This window comes from Nansenia antarctica (assembly GCF_963989245.1).
Source record: "Nansenia antarctica genome assembly, chromosome: 18".
NCBI classification, from domain to species: domain Eukaryota; kingdom Metazoa; phylum Chordata; class Actinopteri; order Argentiniformes; family Microstomatidae; genus Nansenia; species Nansenia antarctica.
In genome coordinates, this window is record NC_137691.1 from 9,632,720 (window position 1) to 9,655,229 (window position 22,510).

Consider the following 22,510-nt stretch of genomic DNA (forward strand, 5'->3'; position numbering starts at 1 on the left):
TGTGTGTGTGTGTGTGTGTGTGTGCATGTGTGTGGGTTTTTTTACGCGTGCGGCAGGGGCACATGAGAAGTGAGAAACGTGCATTCCCAGCACAAAGCACAGGAGCGGTAGATCGTTGGTCAGGGGGCAAACCCCCCAGTCCCTCTTCAGACTCCCTACTGACATATTGGTCACAAGGTCAACTGACTGCTCAGCTACAATTAAAACAGCCCAGCGCCCCCCCCCCCTCTCTCACACACACACACACACACACACACACACAAACACACACACACACACACACAAACACACAGACACACAGTGGTGCTGACTACATTGATATAAGCTATCCCCAAAAGAAGTGCAAGAATTGTTGACCTCACCAAAATTGTCAGAAGCCTTTTACACACAAACCTACTGAAGAACCATAGCAACAACTGCTGTTAAAGAAAGCACTTTACCATACAACACTCATGAGGACTGAAATACCACTCTTGCTTTCATTAACTGATACTTCACCATGGACACAAAATTGCATAGCAGTCTTTGATATCTCCTGCCGCTGTCTGCCAGTTTTAAGAAACAGGTTATTAGTAATAACTGGTTTCAAATGTTTGTGAAGGAATCATTAGATCAGTTACTCAGTTCCCTCCAGTCCCTAGGTAAAGTGACCCCGGTAAAGTGAGACAGGTAAAGGGATACACTTCTAACCGTAACTAAAGCTACTAAACAGCAGTGAAATCAGACTAACAAAGTTTGTGTCAAGACTTGAGCTGGGCTTGGTTTAGTTTTCCTGGTACAATGGAAGTAACCGCATACCCCAAACGGCGCAAACTCCAAGCTGAATCAAGCGCACCTACAAATCCTCTCCTGTATTTAACATTCAACATTGAATAAGTGCTTGACCCGGTTCCACTACCCCGAGGTGTGTTTGAATGTGACCTCTGACCTTCGCAGGACTCCGCCCAGTAGTGATGCGTTGAGGCACTCGGGCGGGGAGAGGCGCCTCTGGACCTCGGCCACGGTGACCTTGTACTTGGAGGTGGAGCTGAGCAGAGAGAGACGTCCCGGGACGGAGCAGAACACCTCCGTGGGGTTAGACACCAGACCCATTAGGGTCTCCTTATGGAAGGGAAGGCCCCCCAGAGAGTTGCCCTTCGGGAGGGACACAGGACCTGGAGGCACCGACGATAAGATGAGGGGGGAGAGAGAGGAGAGGGAACCAGGGTGAGTGGAGGAGTTGACAGGATATTGAGGACTACACATGCAACATTAATAGTGTATGTTTGGAAGGTCGTTCCAAAGTGTTGATGTTTTTTTTTTTTTTTTTTTACGGTTTAAGCCATCAAAGCTAGCATCGAACACCACTGTGTGCAACCTCATTGTAGAATGGGTTCATGATTCCCATAACGAACCCCTGAACCATGCCACAATCATTACCACTCTGAACTGCTTAATGTCCAGTACACAACAAGACCTAGTGGCTTTGCTGAAGCCAACAATACAGACCATAAGTAGCCATTCAACAGATGCCTTGCAACTGTGACTGTTTATAATTCCTGAGGTCTAACAGCTAAAACTCCCTCATTCCTGTAGCCACCCACTGATATCCACACAGACAAAATACAAACAGACCCTCGTTTATTTCTAAATTACCTCCCTCGCTTTCTCAGACAAAGCGTTCCGCTACTATAAGACACCTATTTGCGATTATACCGCAAAGGGCCCCCCGAAACAATGGCCGCCATTTTGGGTCAAAGATTCAAACGTCAAACCACAACAGCGTGCGGTGATGTCATCACCCTGAGACAGACATACAGAACAGAACACGACTACATATACCTTGATCATCCTCACCCGCAAGAATCCCCCCATCATAATAAGTCCTCTGAAAGCGCTCGAGGCTCCTGCCCCCTCGCAGTCCTAACACTGAGACAAAGACACACGGGGGACAGGGAGGGAGGGGGGAGGGTTTACAACGCAGCTAAGGGGGGTAACATGGATATATAAATGCCATTTAGCTGACACTTTTATCCAAAGACACTTACATTGCAGTGAGTGCATACATTTTTCAGTATATATGGTCCCAGCGGGAATAACAGCTAAAAGACTCTCAGTCCTTCTGGATAACAGAAGGTTGTCATAGTTTACTAGAGTATACCCTACCCACAGCCAACCATATTCTGTAGGGCGCCGTGACACATTCCTGTGACAATGTCCGCATATGTGACATTCCTATGCCACGTTCCTTATTACTAATGTAACATTACTAATGACCAGCCCCTTAAACCTGTAGTGTGTATTTGATGTTTAAGTGAAGTATTGAATAATTTTACTAATCATAAGTGATTTAAATCTGATTAAATTGAAATATCAAAACACAACCAATGAACCATCATCTGAACATTCTTTATCTCCAGATCGGTTGCTACTGAGATGTCAATTACGATATTACAGGCTTAGAATTAAACCCAAAAAAATCACAAAATCACTATTAAACATTTAACAACAAAATGCAACATAAAACACCAATGAATCTCTGTCACATTAAATTATCATACAGTACATGCATACATTAATCTTTTTTATATTTTTATTATTTTTATTATCATAATGCCTCTCAATAATTTAAGATGGTGGGGCAGACCAAAATGACAGAGTGAAAACCTAGGCCTAATCCTGCTGAGTCAACAACTGTTTAGTGAAGGCTCAATGTACAGCACTGTGAATACTCCTTGTTCAAAACAGTACATGTCCCAACAAATTACTGAGCAGTCCTTCACATGCGAGTGCACCGCCACACCCCAACTAGAGCTGGTTCTCTAGAAAGCCATGAGACAGAGATTCAAAAGCAACTCCAACAACCTACGCCGTTGAATTCAAAAGAGTTGAAAGAAGCTTGCAGTTTAAAACCCCCTAAAGATTAGCCAACGCTCCCCCCCCTCTCTCTCTCTCTCTGTCCCTCTCTCCCTCTGCCAGCCAAATGCAGATTTCAATGATTGCACAACTTCCACATCTTGTCAGCTAGCCTGCCATTTTGAAAGGTTTCTTTTTCTGGGCATTTATTTAACAGAGCACAGCACTAGAATACACCGTGGATCAGGGCAGGCTTAGTTAAGTGCATCTCTTGACTGCGGGGATTATCAATGATTGTATGAACAAGTCCTAATACAAGCCTTCCCAACTCTTAACATTCTATGATCGAATGCTGGGACTTGCACAACATGCTGACACATCTTTCCAGATGGATTTGTCCAAGTATTTAGCCTACCTAGCTAATGGAAATATGGCATTCATGTGCCCTTTCCCATGACCCTTGATTATGATTTAAGCCTGTATTGAATACATGTTACTTGTTGCACATGAATAGCTGCATGATAAAGGGAAAGACTTTCTCACAGCACAGTGAGTTTTTGCCTGGCTGAATATTTTGTCAACAATGCCTCTCTCTCTATTTATTTTTTTAAAACATTTTATAAGCGTTAACATATATTAGTAAAAATAGATATACAATAAACTCAAATGAATATAAAGTAAACCCACCTTTTTTGATGACTGTCTGGTCTGCCATTATAATACTGTGGTCGTCTACATGCTGAAAAAAACAACAAGGTACAACCATTACACTTACAAATCAAAGGCATTATGGTAATCGTGCAAGTCAATATCGGTGTGGTATTTGTCTGATTCAAACAATCCCAAAGAAGGTCACGAATCCACAATTACAAAGCTTTCATCCGCCTGCACTTCTGGTACCCGAGGATACATTTATTTACCCTATTATAATTCATGTTCCTATCACTTATCACCCATGTCTGCCATTTTCTTTTCTTCATTTTAGTCTCTACTACTTTATCAAATCACGCACCTGAACGTCATCCAGGCTGTGGGCCATGTCATGCAGTCCTATGTTATCCCCAATACCGGACGACTCCATGTTATGAACGTGGGGCGGTAGCAGCTCTGGCCGGCGGAACCCTTCCCTCCTCAGCCCGGACGAGCCTCCCTCCAGGCCGAGGATCTGACTGGCCAGGCCGCTCCGTGCGTGGGCCCCCAGGCCCTCCTGCCCCTGCCGCCCGGGCCACGACTGCTGCTGGTTGGACGACGGGGACTGGTGTATGGAGTTGATGTTGAAGGGGTCGCCGAGGTGGGAGTACGGGTCCCCGGCCTGGGGGTAGGATATAGGCTGGTAGGGCGGCGGGAAGTACGGGGGCTGGAAGTCAGAGCTGGTCGAGTGTGACAGGGAGGGAGCCGGGCTGTAAAGGTGCTGGCTGACCGCTGGCAAGTGAGGTAACCTGGGGTTCCCATTGCTGCTGCCGTCGTGCCTCTCCTAGGGGACAGAAATCACACAGTTGGTTAGGTTGACAATATGATATTATTATTATTATTATTATTATTACGCTCCATTTTGAAACCAGATGGCCATTTTGAGATCGATAGGCCTACTGTGACTCATATGTCAGGTTCACAACAGCCTGTGATCACTGAACAGTTGGAGAAACATGAATATGAATATAAACAATAGATATTTACACACGCATACAGACTATCCTGTCATATTTGGGAGTGAAATGGGTTGATAAATAGCATATATGCTATATAGGTCAATAATTGTACAATAACATGTGTGTCCGTCTGATACATATCTATTCAGATTTAGTTTGATATTTTATGTCTTATAATTTCTGCCCTCATGTCACTAGTGTCCATACATACTAAAGAGAGAAATAAGTGTTGTTGCTTTTATTCACTTTATGCTTGAAAGGCAAGCAAATGTTATTGTATCAATGAAACTATAAAACATGTGTTCTCATTACAAAAATACTGAAAGAGAGGACGTTAAGTTAATCGTACTTTCATAAGCTATAGCTAATGCAACTTGATCGTGATAGACCCGCCATGGGCACAGCTGTCGTCACGATCAACTCGAAGAAGAGATAATCTTTGACGGATACAAATGATTATATTGTTTATAATAATTATTATAATAATAATTATTATTATTATTATTGTTATTATTATTATGCCTATAATTAATAATTCCACCCCATGAAACAACACACAAAAATCACAGCCCATATCATTTAAAAACGTGTTGATTAAATAAATAACATCCACTCATATGCAGCGGTTGAGGATAACAAAAAAAGTATAATAATAAAATAAAGAATATTTGGAAAGGTCCTTTTATGTTGAACATTTAGACACACTAGTGTTGATCATTCAATTTAAACCGACACCATGTAAGTGAGGGCTACACCAGTTCTATAACTTAGGCTATTTCCTCTATCCGTTTTGGAGTCTGCAAAACTATTTTGACCACTTTCAATTGTATTATTTATGAACTCAATAGACTTTCATTGTCGCCGCAAAAAGATAGGCCTTCCTGTACTTGCAAACCAGCCTTACAAATCGATGGAGCGAGCGCATGGGGGCAATTCGATGTTGTGATCAATTTCGGTGATTTTGTAATTAATTTCAGCCGATTAATTTTCCGCCTTCTCTCTCTCCTCTCTCTCTATCTCCACTCACCTCGCAGTCATCTTCATACTTCACGTTGTCTGCTAGTTTCCACAACATCCTTAATTAATCTGACGGATGACAGATTCTCACACTAACACCGTGCACGGTGGACCGGGTAACGTCGTCTAGAGTTAGTAATAATCCAGGTGGGAAACCAGGTACGTCCTAGAAATCATGAATCAAAAATCATGAATCAACTTCTTCTGCTCGAGCGACTGATGTGGGTTCTGAAGGTGTGACGTGACTCTGTGAGCTGCAGCGAACAGCATGCATAGGTTCTCAACAAGACAAGCGACTGTGTGTGAAAACAGTTTGTGATCAAGCAAAGATCCCTTTCCTTTCCAGCCCGAATGCAAGTGGCTCTGCTGTGAAAGCAAGACGGAGAGCTTGAATATAATAAGAAACTCGACTCCCTCTGATGGATGGTGGAGAGATGACGTTGTTCAGGTCTGGGCTGGACTGACTGGCTGAACCCTGAGCTCTGGGAGCGCGCGGACTAGACTACCTTCGCCTGTACAAGTTTTGGTGGGCGTTACTCCAACATGATGATGTCATCTTGAATATGGAGAATATGGTTTTCTGATTGGTTATTGATTAAACAGGGGACCAATCCTATCGCTGTCCGCGTCTGTGTTTGTTCTCACAGTATAATAAAACGACGGGTTTCATTTTCGATCGTTGTATTAGGTTAAACAAAGGCAATAGGCCAGTGATAATATCCTGATCATTATGACAATAACATCCTGATGATGATGATAATAATAATAATTATTATAATGATAATGATTATTATAATGACAATAATAACAGTAATATTAATAGTAACAGTAATATACTAATAATACCATTATTATACCTATATTATATTACATTGTTCACCCATATTAATAATAATAATAATAATAACAATAATAGGCTACTACTACTACTACCACTAATAATAATAATAATAATAACTATGTTTTATTGGTAGTAGCTAGTAATAGTAGTGGTAGTAGTAGTAGTAGTAGTATTATATTATTATTATTATTATTATTATTATTAAATATGTTTAACACTGGAGCTATAGCTATACATAATGTGTAAACTGGAGAAAGAAAACTTCCTTTAAAACGACTGGGATAGCATGGTGCTAGTATCAATATTATCATATAATATTTCATACAAATATTTCTCTAAAGCCACAACAGCATGTGAGACAGTAAGAGTCTAAACTAGACCATATGCAAGTCAGCCTCAGCAGTTACAGGGAACATCGATCAGTGTTATTTATGTTATTAGTTTTTCTAACCCATAATCATTTATTCGATCTGACCAAGCGTGTGTGGGGGGGGGTCATTGGCCAAACACCCCACTTGTTACTCCTTGCTTGGCAAGAAGCCATTCAGTTCGCACTCCAAAACATTAATTATGAATGATTTGCTTATTTAATCACCAGGGGCTCCATTAAGATAAATGCCCCCTTCAATTATTTGAACCCTAAGAAATTTATTTTCCAAACAAATTAATTTATTAGACGTTTATTTTATCATGTATGTTTACGACTGTTGCCAGTTTGGTGCTTTATGTCTCCCACCGCGAGCCCCCGGGTGACAGCAGCTTTCTTCTGTGAGGGGTCCCATGCTCTTCATTAACATTTTTGGTGGAGCCACGACAATGTCCGAAACAAGCCTGTCCCCCCCCCCCCCCCCTCCCCCTCTCTCTATCTACCTTTCTCTCCCTCCCTCTCACTTTAAAAATAATAATATGTATAATAATAATGATAATAATTTAAAGTGGACATTAAAACTACTGGTCTGTCATTCTGTCTAACACACTTCATACACATATTACTATCATATATGATGGAGAGAGAGAGAGAGAGACACAGAGAGAGAAAGAGAGAGAGAGGGAGAGAGAGAAAGAGAGAAAGAAAGAGAAAGAGAGAGAGAGAGAGAGAGAGAGAGAGAGAGAGAGAGAGAGAGAGAGAGAGAGAGAGAGAGAGAGAGAGAGAGAGAGAGAGAGAGAGAGACAGAGAGATACATTGGTGGTGGAGCCACTACAATTTCCAAAACAAGCCTGTCCCCCCGCCCCCCCCCCCCTCTCTCTATCTACCTTTCTCTCTCTCCCTCTCTCTCCCTCTCTCTCCCTCTCTCTCCCTCTCTCTCCCTCTCTCTCCCTCTCTCTCCCTCTCTCACTTTGATGTGTTCACATGCATGACATTCCAAGCCAAAGGTGGGTTGTATAATAAAAGACCATATAGGCCCTATACACCTAAACCCATGGTTCGTCTTTTCTTCTTTAACCTTTGTTTTCGTTGGGCTACAAAGTCCTGCAATAGCAATGTGATGATAATTAGGCTAATTGTCTGTGAGGGTAATTATCTACCTTATCTATACCTGATAATCGTCCATGTATAATGAGAGGCGCGTCTAAGTCATCTTTATAGCCGTCAAATCGTGAGCTTAGAATGATAAGGTTCTATCTCCGTTTAGAATGAGAAGGTTCTATCTCCGTTTAGAATGAGAAGGTTCTATCTCCGTTTAGAATGAGAAGGTTCTATCTCCGTTTAGAATGAGAAGGTTCTATCTCCGTTTAGGGCAGTTCAGAGATATTGAGCGTCAAAGTTTTTACATTCCATTATGTTTTGTGAGATGGAACCTTTGTATTTTATAAATTACTGACTCAAAAAATGTCAACATTTTAAAAATAACACCACACAGGCATTAATACACACCTAATGGATCAGATTATGTAAAAAACTTAATTTTGACAAAAATGAAGATAGAACCTTATAATTCTAACGTCACGAAATGTTGTGGGAATGTGCGGGGATGGTGGATGGTTCTCTGTGGTTGATCGGCGCTGGGAACAGAAAGATGGCCAAGAACAGCTCGTCCCGGATTAAGTCTGTATGCATGTGTGTTATTGCTTTTTTGCTTGTTGTGATACGATGCAGAAGCGAATGCTCACTAATGAAGTGATCTTTACTTTGCTATTGCACAGAGTAAACGAGGTTAGACACGCAAGACTGGCTGTTGTGTTGTTGAATATGGTGCCGTGCATGGCCTGTCATTGCAATAACCATCAATTCAATGACAGTTTATTGAAACATAGGAATATTGCCACATGTAACAAGGTTATGGCTAAATGTTATGAAAATATAATAATGACATATAGGCCTGTTTGTTTAGTAACACCATTGACATTGCAATGTTGGCGTTGCCTTTCTAAATAATTTTAAGACATATTTTCAAAATTGCATCTTGCAATTCATTAGTCGTAGCAGTAAAACATGGTCATAAACATAATTGTCAAACGCAATTTCTAGGAATTTACACGAATACATGTGGCAAAGATTTCGTTTATGTCTTACATGAGACAGCATACACAAATGATACACAAATCAACATTTACAATCTCAGATAACAAATTGGTTAAATAAACTAGTAGTGTCATTCACACTGAGTGGCCTATATCAATTAGATTATAAATGTAACGCTTTTGTTCTATTTTTGTTCTATTTAGTAGTTCTATTGTTAAAAACAACTTCAGAGGGCGTGGGCACCATAACCCCTCCACGATTGGTCATTATAGCATGATAATATGTATGTATTATTCATATTAATTACATATTATTATTTATGATTATAATTAGGCTATTGTCCAGTATTACCATGCAATATTCCAAATGTATCAGCAATATTGAAGTAGGCTGACAAGGTCATATCACGAGCTAAGCAATATAAAACATGTTATGAAATAGCCTAAAGCAATAGTGAGAAAGTTGAACAACATATCATTTGAGACAGAACTGTGATCTCACCCGCCAGTCTAGCCTCTCCAGCAAGGACATCAGTGAAGCTCGCGCAGTAATCCCAATGGGAAGTGAATGGGGAATGAACTCACGAGCGCTCTTCTGTATCGCTGACTTGGAGAAACCTTTCACTCAGGTGTACGTGCGGCGCATGCGCAGTTCATATGAAAAACCCTGTGAACTGCGCATGCGCCGCACGTACACCTGAGTGAAAGGTTTCTCCATGCACATTCCACTTGATGCGATGCTGCTGGCAGACCCCCCCCCCCCCCCCCCCCGCACCCCAAACATCTCTCTCTCTCTCTCTCTCTCTCTCTCTCTCTCTCTCTCTCTCTCTCTCTCTCTCTCTCTCTCTCTCTCTCTCTCTCTCTCTCTCTCTCTCTCTCTCTCTCTCTCTCTCTCTTTTAAAATAAATAAATAATGTACCTGTGCTTAAAGTTGATTTCTGTCACCCAATAAAGCGGTCGAATTAGTAAACACCGAGAAAGAGAAATGACAGTATCACATCTCTTGCCTCAAATCAATAGGCCATCATAGCACCTTTTCTATTAATCGGTGCTATAACTATAACCATTCGTTCATATATGTTTGTCATCGGTGTAATTTGCTACTTTAAAGTTAAGGCTATTGTTTTTTGTAAAAAAAAAAATGAAAATCAACATGTTTAATCATATTGTATTGTGTAACTTTTGAATAAAAATACTTGAAAAGTTAAGGCTATTATTCTGTTGTAAAGCTATTGCACAGGCCTGCTCAAACTCAATAGTGGTAACTTAACTAGCGCTAAAGATGGTTGAAGAATCTAAGGTGAGGTAATCTCATCCTCAGAGCCACTCTGCCCCGGGCGGCCTGACCACAAGAATCTGCTTTCAAAGAGAAGCTGATGCTCTTTCGTGAAAAGAAAAATGACTTCTTAATCTGTCGATCTGATTCAAATACCAGTGGGAAATAAAAGTGTCTCGTTCTCGTTTTTAAAATAATAAAATCTATTTGCGTGTAACGTTGGTGACCAAAAACATTTCCACAATGTTTCACAAAAATCGATGTTTTAATTGACTGCTTATACTTCACTAATATTTCACATGCTATAGTTGCTCGTCAGTCATGATTTCGTTTTTAGTTGGAACGAATTGAATCATCTGATGTCTTCGGCCCTGTTTGGCAGCGCAGAGTAATCCGTATTGACGGATTATGGTGGCAATAGTTGTTGAGGTTTCCTTGCCAAATATACCAGGTGCATACATACACAAAAACACACAGCAACTAATAAGAACGAATATTAATATAATATAGAATTAAAATGCAAATAAATAAAATACAAGGAAGTGCCAAGCAAGTCAGAAAGTCAGAATAGCAAATGGAACTATTAATAGGTATATGTACATTTGTATGAGGCAGACAGAGAGCGGGAGTGAATCGTATTCAGCTAATAAAACTGCCAATAAAACTCACTAAATTCAATTGAGAGAGAGAGAGAGAGAGAGAGAGAGAGAGAGAGAGAGAGAGAGAGAGAGAGAGAGAGAGCAAAACAAATAGGCCTTATTTATATAATGTATTCACATGATCCAGGACAATCAATTTCCTATGAGTCTTCATGGAAGAAGTACAGGCTGGGGCCTAGTTAAACCTCTGCTGCCACCTAGTGGCATTATGAACGCACTACAGACACAGAAATTCCATCGTGTCGCATTATGACTGAGTGCCAATGGCCCCTGACTGCAACATAGGCTGTGTTCGAAATGGCATACTAGCACACTATTCATACTAGCACACTATTCATACTAGGTATGACGTAGATTTTGAGTATGCAGTGCGTTCACACTGTACAGTATGTGAAATTTGAGTATGCAAGTATTTTCTTTTGTACAGATTTGAGTGTGCGGATATTGCTTTTTGCCACTCTATTTGATACTCTTCAGCTGCAGCACCTCAACTGAGTCTGAACACACACACACACACACACACACACACACACACACACCCACACACACACACACACACACACACACACACACACACACACACACACACACACACACACACACACACACACACACACAGTCCCAGTATTGTAGCTTCAGATGAAGTTGGTGGTTATTGTGCTTGCTGTAGCAATGTTATTGCTCATATATATTTATTTTAATCCTGTTCTTTTACCAATTGCTAAGACAACAATATAGTAAGATAGTTACATTAGCTAGCTAAAGATATTGGCCCCCAAATAATTGTACAACTTGTTTAGCTATTATGTTCCGACGTTTCTGTCGAAGTAGTAAGGTATCTACAGTAACTAAGGTAACGAACAGAAGTGGGGAAAAAACGTCAGATCAGATATATAAACGGGTTATTTTGATAAACTGGCCACATATTAAAACGTAATAATAATAATAATAATAATAATACAATTACACTTGTAGATTTTCATAACATTTGAAGTTCAGAATAGATTTCAAGATCCTTCTGCTTGTTTATAAAGCTCTCACTGGCACAGCACCAGAATATCTGAAAGACCCTTTGAAAGACCTTTTGCTAGCATATCAGCCCAATAGAGCTCTCAGGTCTTCTGAGGCTGGCTTTCTCTGTGTACCACATGTACAAAAGAGGAGATTTGGTGAGGCTGCATTCTCATTTTATGGACCCAAATTGTGGAATGCACTGCCAGTTTAGGGATGCAACCTCAGCAAATATTTTCAAGTCAAGTAAAATCTTTTTAATATTGCCTTTAAATGACTAAATAATTAAATTACAGCTTTGAACTGCAATATTTGCAGGAAAAGTGCTATACAAATAAAAGTTATAATTGTTATTATTATTATTATTCATAAAATGTAAGCCGTAATCATCAATATTAAAACATAAAAGGCTTGAAATATTTGACTTCATGTGTAATGAATCATAAATATATGAAAGTTTCACTTTTTGAATTAAATTACAGAAAATAATGAACTTTTCCACATTTTTTTAGATGCACCTGTATATATATCTAGAATAAAAAAATATTAGACATCTAAGAACACATTTCACCATGTAAATAATAGAATACAAATAGGGAGCCCCGCGGTGGCGTAGCGGTCTAAGCACTAGCCACTAGTGCAAGCTGCCCACCGGGGACTGGGATCGAATCCCTGCCGGAATAACGGTGCTGGGCTCGAGGAGCCAGTCAGCTAGTCTGCCTGGCGATCTCCTCTGGGGCTGCCGGCCACGGGGTCGTGCGGCGGATCCTACGCAATAGGCAGGGAGGTTGGGTTCAATTGGGTGAAAATTGGGTTGGGTTCAATTGGATACCAAATTGGGTGAAAAAGGGATCAAATCTGAAAAACAAATAAAATAAAATTAAAAATTAAAAAAAACAGCAGAGAATTGTATGACAGCAATTGATGCGTGTCCAAAAGCATTTGCAATTTGTTTGAAGGAATGAGAAACTGCTACTATGATGTGCACAAATGACTAAATGTTGTGGAGGTTGAACTAACAGTTATGAGAATTTCAATTCTGATCAGAGAAATGCACCAAAGCAATTGAGAAAAACTGTAACTCCTAAAGGTCATGGCTAGGTCATGGTAAAAAAATAAAAAAAAACATCTTGTTGTTGATACTAACCAGACATGATAACGCTAGCCTAAATGTTATTGTCTATGCTTTATTGAAGCACAAGCGAGTAATAGCTCCAGCACAACATCGTAGTAAAATTTGTTCGACCTTATCTAAGGATGGACGAACGGACTAACATAAAGCATAACACTGTCATGTTACATTTACATTTTGGGCATTTAGCAGACGCCTTATTCCAAAGCGACTTACAATCAATACAGTTTTTAGGGACACAGTAGAGGGGAAAAGCGGGTGTCTTCAGGAGACGCAGTGCTGGGGGGCAGTAGATGTCTCAGGAGGAGCAATTAAGGTGTAACCCGAAGAGATGGGTCTTCAGTCTACGATGGAAGATGAGTAGTGACTCTGCAGTTCTGACAGCCGTGGGAAGCTCATTCCACCAGCGGGGAGCCAGTGTTGTGAAGAGACGTGATCGGGCAGCATGACTGCCGTGTTGGTGTAGAGGTGGTGGGGCCAGTCGGCCAGCCGAGGTGGAGGAGCGGAGTGAACGGGCTGGAGTTTGGGGGGTGACCATTTCCTTCAGGTAGGCAGGGGCTGTCCCTTTAGCTGCCTGGTATGCAAGCACCAGGGTCTTGAATCTGATGCGAGCTGCTATCGGGAGCCAGTGCAGGGTGCGAAGGAGAAGGGTGACATGAGAGTATTTGGGGAGGTTGAACACCAGACGGGCAGCAGCGTTCTGGATGAGCTGCAGAGGTCTGATGGCGGAGGCGGGGAGCCCAGCCAGGAGTATGTTGCAGTAATCAAGGCCGGAGATGATATGTTTTTATAGCTGTTCATTGTGGAATATCTTGTGGAATAACTGTAGCGAGGCATGAAAAGGGTTACAGGAGCAGACAGGAAGAGAGACAGGAGCAGACAGGAAGAGAGATGGAGAGGCCCTTATAAAAACACTTCAAGACAAGAGAGGTCAGCCCCAAGACAGTGTGAGTGAGTGTGTGTGTGTGTGTGTTTGTCTGTGTATCAAAACACCAAGAGAAACGATCAGACATTGGTGTGTGTGTGTGTGTGTGTGTGTGTGTGTGTGTGTGTGTGTGTGTGTGTGTGTGTGTGGGAGGGGGTCTGTGTGTGTATGTGTCTGTGTGCCTCTGTCTCAAACTGGCAACCTTGAGCAGTAAGGAAACAAGAAAGGTGATTCAACCACTTCACAATGTCATCTGAAAGGCTCTCGAAACAGCCCAAAGTGATAGAGATGCCACGTGATGGCATCATACAGTAAAGAGGCACTTCAGCAACACTTAGAAGATAACACTCAGCTCTTCGTTCCCACACCCTGAAGTCTCTATCTCCATATCAATAAGTTATGCTGCTTATTCTACATCCATAATTCACTTCTTCTAATGCTGCTCTCAGTCTCTTGACATTTGAGGGTGGGATTCTCATTTCCTCTTCCAAAAAGCCTCACACAGACACGCACTCGCACGCACACGCACACACACACACACACACACACACACACACACACACACACATGAATGCACGCACGCACACAAACACACACACACACACACACACACACGAATGCATGCACACACACACACACACACACACACACACACACACACACACACACACACAAACACAGACACACACAGAAACACCAAATATGTATAGTACCCTCAGTAGTCCTATCAGAAACCTCATATATCTAGAAATCTGTCCATATTGCATATGCATTTGTCCAATGTGAAATAATCGATATATGTAATAATCGATATGTAGGACTGTAGAAAAGTTCAGGAACAATTTCAAAAGTGCCTTAAACTGACAAGAAAATGACAACAGGGTACTTTTCTTAAAGAGACGTTCAGATTCTTCTCAGCCAAGTGACATTTATCATGTTATAATCATGTTGAACCGTCAAGATTCAAGTCAAAGTATTTAAACCAGGAGACTTAATGAATTTGTAAAAGGTTTATTGTATCGTGTTAATAACAAATATACATGTTTGGTCTTTGGCCAGCCATCATGGAGCTCATCACCCAGGGCCTCACTCTGGGATGGCAGTTGGTCCCTATATGGGTCAGATGAGATCAGTTGGTCTCAATATGGGTCAGAGGAGTTCAGTTGGTCTCAATATGGGTCAGAGGAGACCAGTTGGTCTCAATATGGGTCAGAGGAGACCAGTTGGTCTCAATAAGGGTCAGGTGAGATCAGTTGGTCTCAATATGGGTCAGAGGAGACCAGTTGGTCTCAATATGGGTCAGGTGAGATCAGTTGGTCTCAATATGGGTCAGGTGAGACCTGGCCTCTGGCAGAGGCTAGAAAGGGTCTTCAGGTGGTGGCGGGTGGTCTGGTCGGTGGTCTGGTCAGTGGTCTGGTCGGTGGTCTGGTCGGTGGTCTGGTCGGCTCCCGTCTATATCCTTTGCCTCTTGCGGTTCATGTCTTGGGTTACGGTGCTTCCGCAAGTCCTTTTGACACTCGGCTGGCTGCTGTGGCCCAGCTGAGGTCCTGCAGTCCAGTCCATGAAGGAGTGAGGACCGTGTCCACGGGTGGAGGCAGGCAGGAAGGCTAGAGTGTGAAATACAAACAAAATGAATTTAAATAAACTATTATATATATACAATAATATATATATATATATTGTGGACCTTATTAGAACAGCTGTGCCTTTTTACCTACTAAAAGAGCCTCTCTTTAGAATGTAAATCTGCTATTTACACACAACGACCACTAGTTGGCCGCTTGTAAATTATCCTGCTTCCTACACAGAAAAACTGCAAAATAGCTTTATATTAGCTTATCCTGATGTGATTTTGAAAATGTAAAGATACTGGGTGGTAGAACGGCACATATCTAGGAAAAGTCATGAAAGGAGGGTCCTGAAATTTGATTGAGTGCAAAGATATAACATGTTTTTTTACTCACAAACCCGTCATGGCTGATTAAGTGTTTGAAATGTCCTTACCAGCAGCAGAGACTGTAGGGGAAGCGCTCAGCTGAGGTCCTGCAGTCCAGTCCATGAAGGAGTCAGGACCGTGTCCACGGCTGGAGGCAGGCAGGAAGGCTAGAGTGTGAAATACAAATACAATGTATTTAAATAAACTCTATTAATCAGTCAATGTTGATGATCTTCATGTGACAAGTTATACAGTAGAGTAAAACAATGTGGCAGATACACTGGACTTAATGTTGAAGTGATTACATCCAGTGTACAGTGCAGAGTCACTAGACACAACATATCATATGCATTCATGAGTCTAAATAATACAAATTCCATTATATTTGTATAGTTTTAGCACCTTTAAGAAATGTACTCACCAGCAGCAGAGACTGTGGGGACAGCTGGCTGGAACTGGAAGACTAGAAAGTGAAATACAAATAAAATGAATTTATATCAACTGAATCAATCAGTAAATGCTGATGAGCTTTATGTGGCAAGACATACTGTATATATATATATATATATATATATATATATATATATATATAGTGGACCTTTAAGAAACTCACCAGCAGCACGGAGTATAGGTCTCTTCAGATGGCCATGGGCCTGGTTCTGGGGACTCAGGTGGAGATTCTGTCCCTGGGTCTGGGTCTGGTTCTGGTTCTGAGCTCCTATGAAGTGATGAGTTAAGAAGCGGCGGAGGTCTTCCTTGGAGAAAGATCTCGCCAGAACGTCGTATAGGCTCTTATAGTAGGTAAAAAAGGCACGGCTGTTCTAGTGTTAAGAAATGTCCTTACCAGCAGCAGAGACTGTAGGGGAAGCGCTCAGCTGAGGTGCTGCAGTCCAGTCCATGAAGGAGTCAGCACCGTGTCCATGGCTGGAGGCAGGCGCGAAGGCTGGAGTGTGAAATACAAATACAATTAATTTAAATAAACTGTATTAATCAGTAAATGTTGATGATCTTCATGTGGCAATTTATACAGTAGAGTAAAACAATGTGGCAGATACACCGGACTTAATGTGGAAGTGCTTACATCCAGTGTACAGTGCAGAGTCACTAGACACAACATATCATATGCATTCATGAGTCTAAATAATACAAATTCCATTATATTTATATAGTTTTAGCACCTTTAAGAAATGTACTCACCAGCAGCAGAGACTGTGGGGACAGCTGGCTGGAACTGGAAGACTAGAAAGTGAAATACAAATAAAATGAATTTATATCAACTGAATCAATCAGTAAATGCTGAAGAGCTTTATGTGGCAAGGCATACAGTATATATATATATATATAGTGGACCTTTAAGAAACTCACCAGCAGCACGGAGTATAGGTCTCTTCAGATGGCCATGGGCCTGGTTCTGGGGACTCAGGTGGAGATTTTGGGTCAGGTACTGTACAATGTCCATCTCACTGGATTGGATCATTGTCTGGTACTTGGTAAATGGTCAATGGTCAATGGTCAATGGTCAATGGTTGTCTTGTCCTCTTCGTTGTCTGGTACGACACTGTTTGTAGCGTTTATAACTTCTGTATAAATACATATACACACCTATGTGTATCATAATCAGAGTTCTGTGATATCTCCTAGGTAACCAGAACCAGAGCAGTGGGTCAGAGCTCTTGTTGCTCTTGTGACATCATCAGCAGCATGTCTTTGTAGGCTATGGAATCTGTAGCAGCCCTGTACTACATTAACCTACATGCTTTGCAATATCATATCTGGGTTGTCTGAGTGAAGTTTTATGAAGCAGTGTTCACTATGTGGCCAGGTTGCAAAGAATTTGTTTTCTTTTTTGCATTTCCTGTGTTCATGTGAAACCACAGGCTTAGTAACACAGACCTCCTGCAGGACTCTCCCCACCTTGCTATCTGCCACCTATATAACTTTTTAATAACTTTTATTTGTATAGCGCAAACGTTGCAGCTCAAAGTGCTCCAATGATTATATAATAATAATTTAATAATTTAGTCATTTAAAGGCAATATTTAAAAAGATGGGGTTTTAGTTTTGACTAGGGTTCCATCCGTGACCTGAATGACACCACCTAGGCCACAGCCAGGCAACTGCCCCTGCCCCCAGCAGGATGCCCCCCCCCCCCCTCCCCCCGCAATATGGACTAACTACAGCACCTTATATTTATGATAGATGTTAGTATATTCACTATGCGAATACCCATAATCTGTACATAACCCATCACCTATACACTATGCGTATATCCTGTAAATCATTGCTATTTATAAAACTGTATATATTGATTTGTAAATTGACCTGTACACACTGTTGCATCTCTATTTATCTCTATATAGTCCAACCTAATAGTATAGTTTTACCCAACCTGCAAATGTCATCTGTGCATACACCCCCCCCCTCCAACCTACTGTACATATCCTTTGTTTTTCTGTGTGATTTGAGTGTGATTTTGTGTGATTTGAAACCTGCTCGTGTAATTTGTAAATTGAATTTTTGTATTCCACCTTCTTACTCTTGTAGCACATCTTAGGAGCCGGCAGTAACATTTCACTGTACATTGTACCTGTACGATATGCACGTGACAAATACAAGTGACTTTGACTTTGACCTAATGTAAACTGGCAGTGCATTCCACAATTTGGGTGCATAAAATGAGAATGCAGCCTCACCAAATCTCTACACACACACACACGTGCATACGCAAGCACACGCGGACGCACACAGGCACGTGCACACGTGCGCATGCCAGAGATATTCTGCGCTGCAGGAGGGGGTGAAGTAGCCTGTTTTTCATATCAGAAACACTCATACACCAATTACACACACACACTTGTACAAACTGTTACAAACACACTCAAACACAGCAGCAAAATTACATATTCGTATTCGTATACGTATTCTAAAACCCATTGTTGCTCCATTCAGCTCACTCTCACACCCTTACACTCTCACACCAGAGTGCACTCAATGGATTGTCTTTGCCTTTTGTGAAAACGCTGTTGTTTGAAACACACACACACACACACACACACACACGCATCGCCCTGGGGAACTCCCCGTATGAGACAGCTGCACTTCTCCACTAACAGTCATAAATAGGCAGGAGTTTTGACAGTGAGTGTCAGCTCAGGTGAACTGGCTCTGACCTATAGGGAGAGGGGGAGGGAGAGATGGAGAGAGAGAGGGAGGGAGGGAGGGACACAGGGAGGCACTGGCCTGGGGGGGGGGGGGCGGTCGCAGAGGTAGCCTCGTTCGCTGCTGTGGAGGAGCACAGGATGGGGTGGTGGAGGGTGAGGGGCGGGGGGCTGGGTGATGGGGAGGGGGGGTGGGGGGGTGGGGGAGGGGCGGGAGGGAGGGGGGGTGGCTGAACTGCCGGGGAGAAACCTCCTCTCAAGGGTAGAACTACAAAGAGAGGCACTCTGCCCTGCCAGAGGATCAGACCACCTCTCGACAGGGTAAACTATCTAGTCAGGCTGTCAGCTTTACTCCAGAGGAGAGCGTATAGGGAGAGGTGGGAGGATTTGCCGGATCTGAAATGAGAGGAGAGAGTGATGGAAGGATGGTGGAGGGCTGGAGAGATGGAGACGGAGCGAGGGCACTTGTTGGAGAGGGTGGTGGTTTTATACAGCAGAGATCTGCAGCAGCCTTTGAAATCGTATTAGATTAAACGTGAGACGTCCTCTTTACTGCACAAATTCATGTAATTGTAATAACTACTGTATGTAGCATTAATTAGTAATAGGATCTATGAATATGATAACATGCGTTTTTCTTACCAATTGTATCTCAATAATTCATGAAAGCTTTCTGAACTTTCATTACTTTATAGACAGGAGACCCACATTTTCGTCTGCATTCTAGCACGAGCATTTGTACTCTCTCGTTTCAAGACTCTAGTTTTAAGTGTATGGAACAGGGGCAATATATTCAACTGTTGTTTACAGGGTGAATGAGAAGGTAACTGTACACACACACACACACACGTCATAGCGTTGAGTTGCTGCTACATGATTGGCTGATTAGATATTTGCGTTAACGAGCAGTTGAAAAGGTGTATAATAATGAAGTGGCCAGTGAGTGTATTTGTCCCCCCCCCCAAACCACAAAGAGGCAGATTTTCATCTCTCTCTCTCTCTCTCTCTCTCTCTCTCTCTCTCTCTCTCTCTCTCTCTCTCTCTCTCTCTCTCTCTCTCTCTCTCTCTCTCTCTCTCTCTCTCTCTCTCTCTCTCTCTCGCTCTCTCTCTCTCTCTGCAGGCAGTACTGCTGATGTTACACAACAAGATGAACTGTGGAAAAAAAGCACAGTGGGCCCTCATTCATCATGTGTTTTTAAATAATGTGAAAATGTGTTCTTAAAAAAGAAAACTCACAAATACACAAAACCAATGTGTGATTCATAAAAAAATGTGGTGACAGCCAATTTTGTTCTTACACGGGTGTGTATGATGATGAATGCAAAATCGTCTTACATTGGACGCGTGTTGTAGGGAATATCCCGTATAAGTTTCCAAGTTCAATCAGTTCCTCGCTGCCTCCCTTGGCAGACGGAAAACACCTCAAGAGCCGCTAGTCACTCTCAAACATATCACTGCGGTCACACTCTCTAGCCATGGCGTGCATGGCCACAACCCCTAACTACCCCAGATACACCATTGCTACGTCTTAAATGTTTTGATCATATCGAGTATTCAAGTAATCAAGGAGGTTCTCAGTTTAATTGTGACAAGTTATTGCATAATTGCTTATCAGTATCCTCTATGTGTTGTCATTGTGTACGGTCTGCTAAGGATGCTCATCAACAGATATGTGTAAGTGTTAATGTGATTAAATATGACTCGTTACAGCAAGGAAATAAGTGTATGAGTGGTCTGGAGAAATATATTCTTATTTCAAGAATATAGTTCAACTAAGAAGAATTTGATGAAGGCAGACAAGTTATTGAATGTGTCATTATGCACGACTTAAGTTCTTGAATTTGGGTTAGGGTTAGGGTAAACAAAAAAAATCCTAATAGTTCCTTCTTCTAGCAACTTCTATGCCTGCCTACTTGCAAGCAACGGTCATCCCCCAAACATCAGCCTGTTCACTCCGCTCCTCTACCTCTGCTGGCCACCGCCTCTACGCCGATGCAGCTCGGTCACGTCTCTTCACTGTACTGGCTCCCCGCTGGTGGAACGAGCTTCCTACTGCTGTCAGAACTGCAGAATCACTCCCCATCTTCCGCCGGAGACTGAAGACCCATCTCCTCAGGCTACACCTTAACCGTCCGTCCTGAGACATCTACTACCCCCCTGTACTGTTTCTCCTGTGTAATAATAATCCAAATAAGTAAATAAATAAAAATTAATGACGACTGCCAATGGCCCCTGGCCTGGCATAGATGACCTTTTCCTGCTGTGACTGGTGGATAGACGATTCATTTACTTAGTCAAAATGTCTTTTCCTGCATAGATGCTAGCTGTTGATGGTGTGTGTGTGTGTCAACCAAGATTAGTTACCACAGCTGGCACCGTTATATAGCCTAATGGCTGATGGGATGAAGCGCTCCTTCAAGCACCTTGGCAGGATGAGGAGGCCGCTGAAGGTGCTTTTAAGGTTGATCATCACCTCCTCATGCAGGGGGTGGGATGGGTTCCCCAGGATGTTATAGATCTTGGACCTCATCCTCCTCTCCGCCACCTCCTTCAGGCTGTCCAGACACACGCCTACAACAGAGGCCGCCTTCCTGATCAACTTGTTTAGTTTGTTGGCATCACTTGCAACAATGCCTCCGCCCTAGCACACAACAGCAAATAATGTACTATACCATACCACTGTTTCATAGAACATGCGCAGCAGTCTGCTACAGACCTCAAAGGATCTGAGCCGCCTCAAGAAGTACAGCCTTCCTGTAGACTGCACCAGTTATCAGTCCAGTCCAGTTTGTTGTTGAGGTGCACCCCCAGGAACGTATAGGACTCAACCACACCCACCTCCTCTCTCTTGATGGTGATGGGAGTAGGTGACTTCCCCTTCCGACGGAAGTCAACCACCAGCTCTTTCATTTTTGCTGATGTTCAGCTGCAGGTAGTTGTTGTCACACTAGCCAACGAACTCAGCCAACAGACTCCTGGTACTCGTCCTCATCGTCTCCGGTGATGCAGCCAACGATGGACGAGTTGTCAGAGAACTTCTGCAGATGTGTGGATGCGAAGTTGAATCTGAAGTCGGAGGTGCCCATGTTGCACTCCAGTGTGTCTGAGTGGCAGCTCTGGAGCCGACAAAACTGTGGTCCACGGGTGAGGTAGTCTGTGATCCAGCCTGGTCCACCTGCATGGCCGTAAGTTTGTCTGCGAGGAGAGGTGGCTGAATGGTGTTGAATCCACTTGAGAAGAAAAAAAAAACATCACACTCACAGTTCACCCAGGCCTCTCCAGGTGAGCATAAGCCCTGTCCAGGAGGTAGATGACTGCATCATCCACGCCCAGGTTCTCCCGGTAGGGGAACTGTAGTGGGTCCAGAGAATCAGCCACCAGCGGTCTCAGGTGCTGTAGGACTAGCCTCTCAAAGGTCTTTATTAGATGAGAGTTCAGAGCCACTGGCCTGAAGTCATTGAGAACGCTGGTGCCTCCCTTCTTAGGCACAGGGACAATGCAACATGTTTTCCACAGGGGGGCACCCTCTGTGTGTCCAGGGAGAGGTTGAAGAGGTGACAAAGAATGCCAGCCAGCTGATCAGCACACCCTCCCTGGGGCTGACTCCA

The 22,510-nt window shown here is 42.6% G+C and overlaps 2 protein-coding genes across 3 annotated transcripts in view; one reads left to right on the forward strand and one right to left on the reverse strand.

Annotated features, from left to right (window-relative positions):
- tfap2c (transcription factor AP-2 gamma (activating enhancer binding protein 2 gamma)) overlaps window positions 1-5,559 on the reverse strand; it is a gene marked incomplete at both ends in the record, with an annotated part of 10,559 nt that extends 5,000 nt beyond the window's left edge. Inside the window, 4 exons of the mRNA XM_080548213.1 lie at window positions 929-1,154; window positions 3,523-3,574; window positions 3,848-4,309; window positions 5,512-5,559. Coding sequence (XP_080404339.1) covers window positions 929-1,154; window positions 3,523-3,574; window positions 3,848-4,309; window positions 5,512-5,559 — 788 coding nt within the window. The remainder of the gene's footprint in view (window positions 1-928; window positions 1,155-3,522; window positions 3,575-3,847; window positions 4,310-5,511) is intronic.
- The window catches only part of mmp24 (matrix metallopeptidase 24), a gene marked incomplete at both ends in the record, with an annotated part of 367,122 nt that overhangs the window by 41,158 nt on the left and 303,454 nt on the right, over window positions 1-22,510 (forward strand). The gene's annotated exons all lie outside the window — the stretch shown is intronic.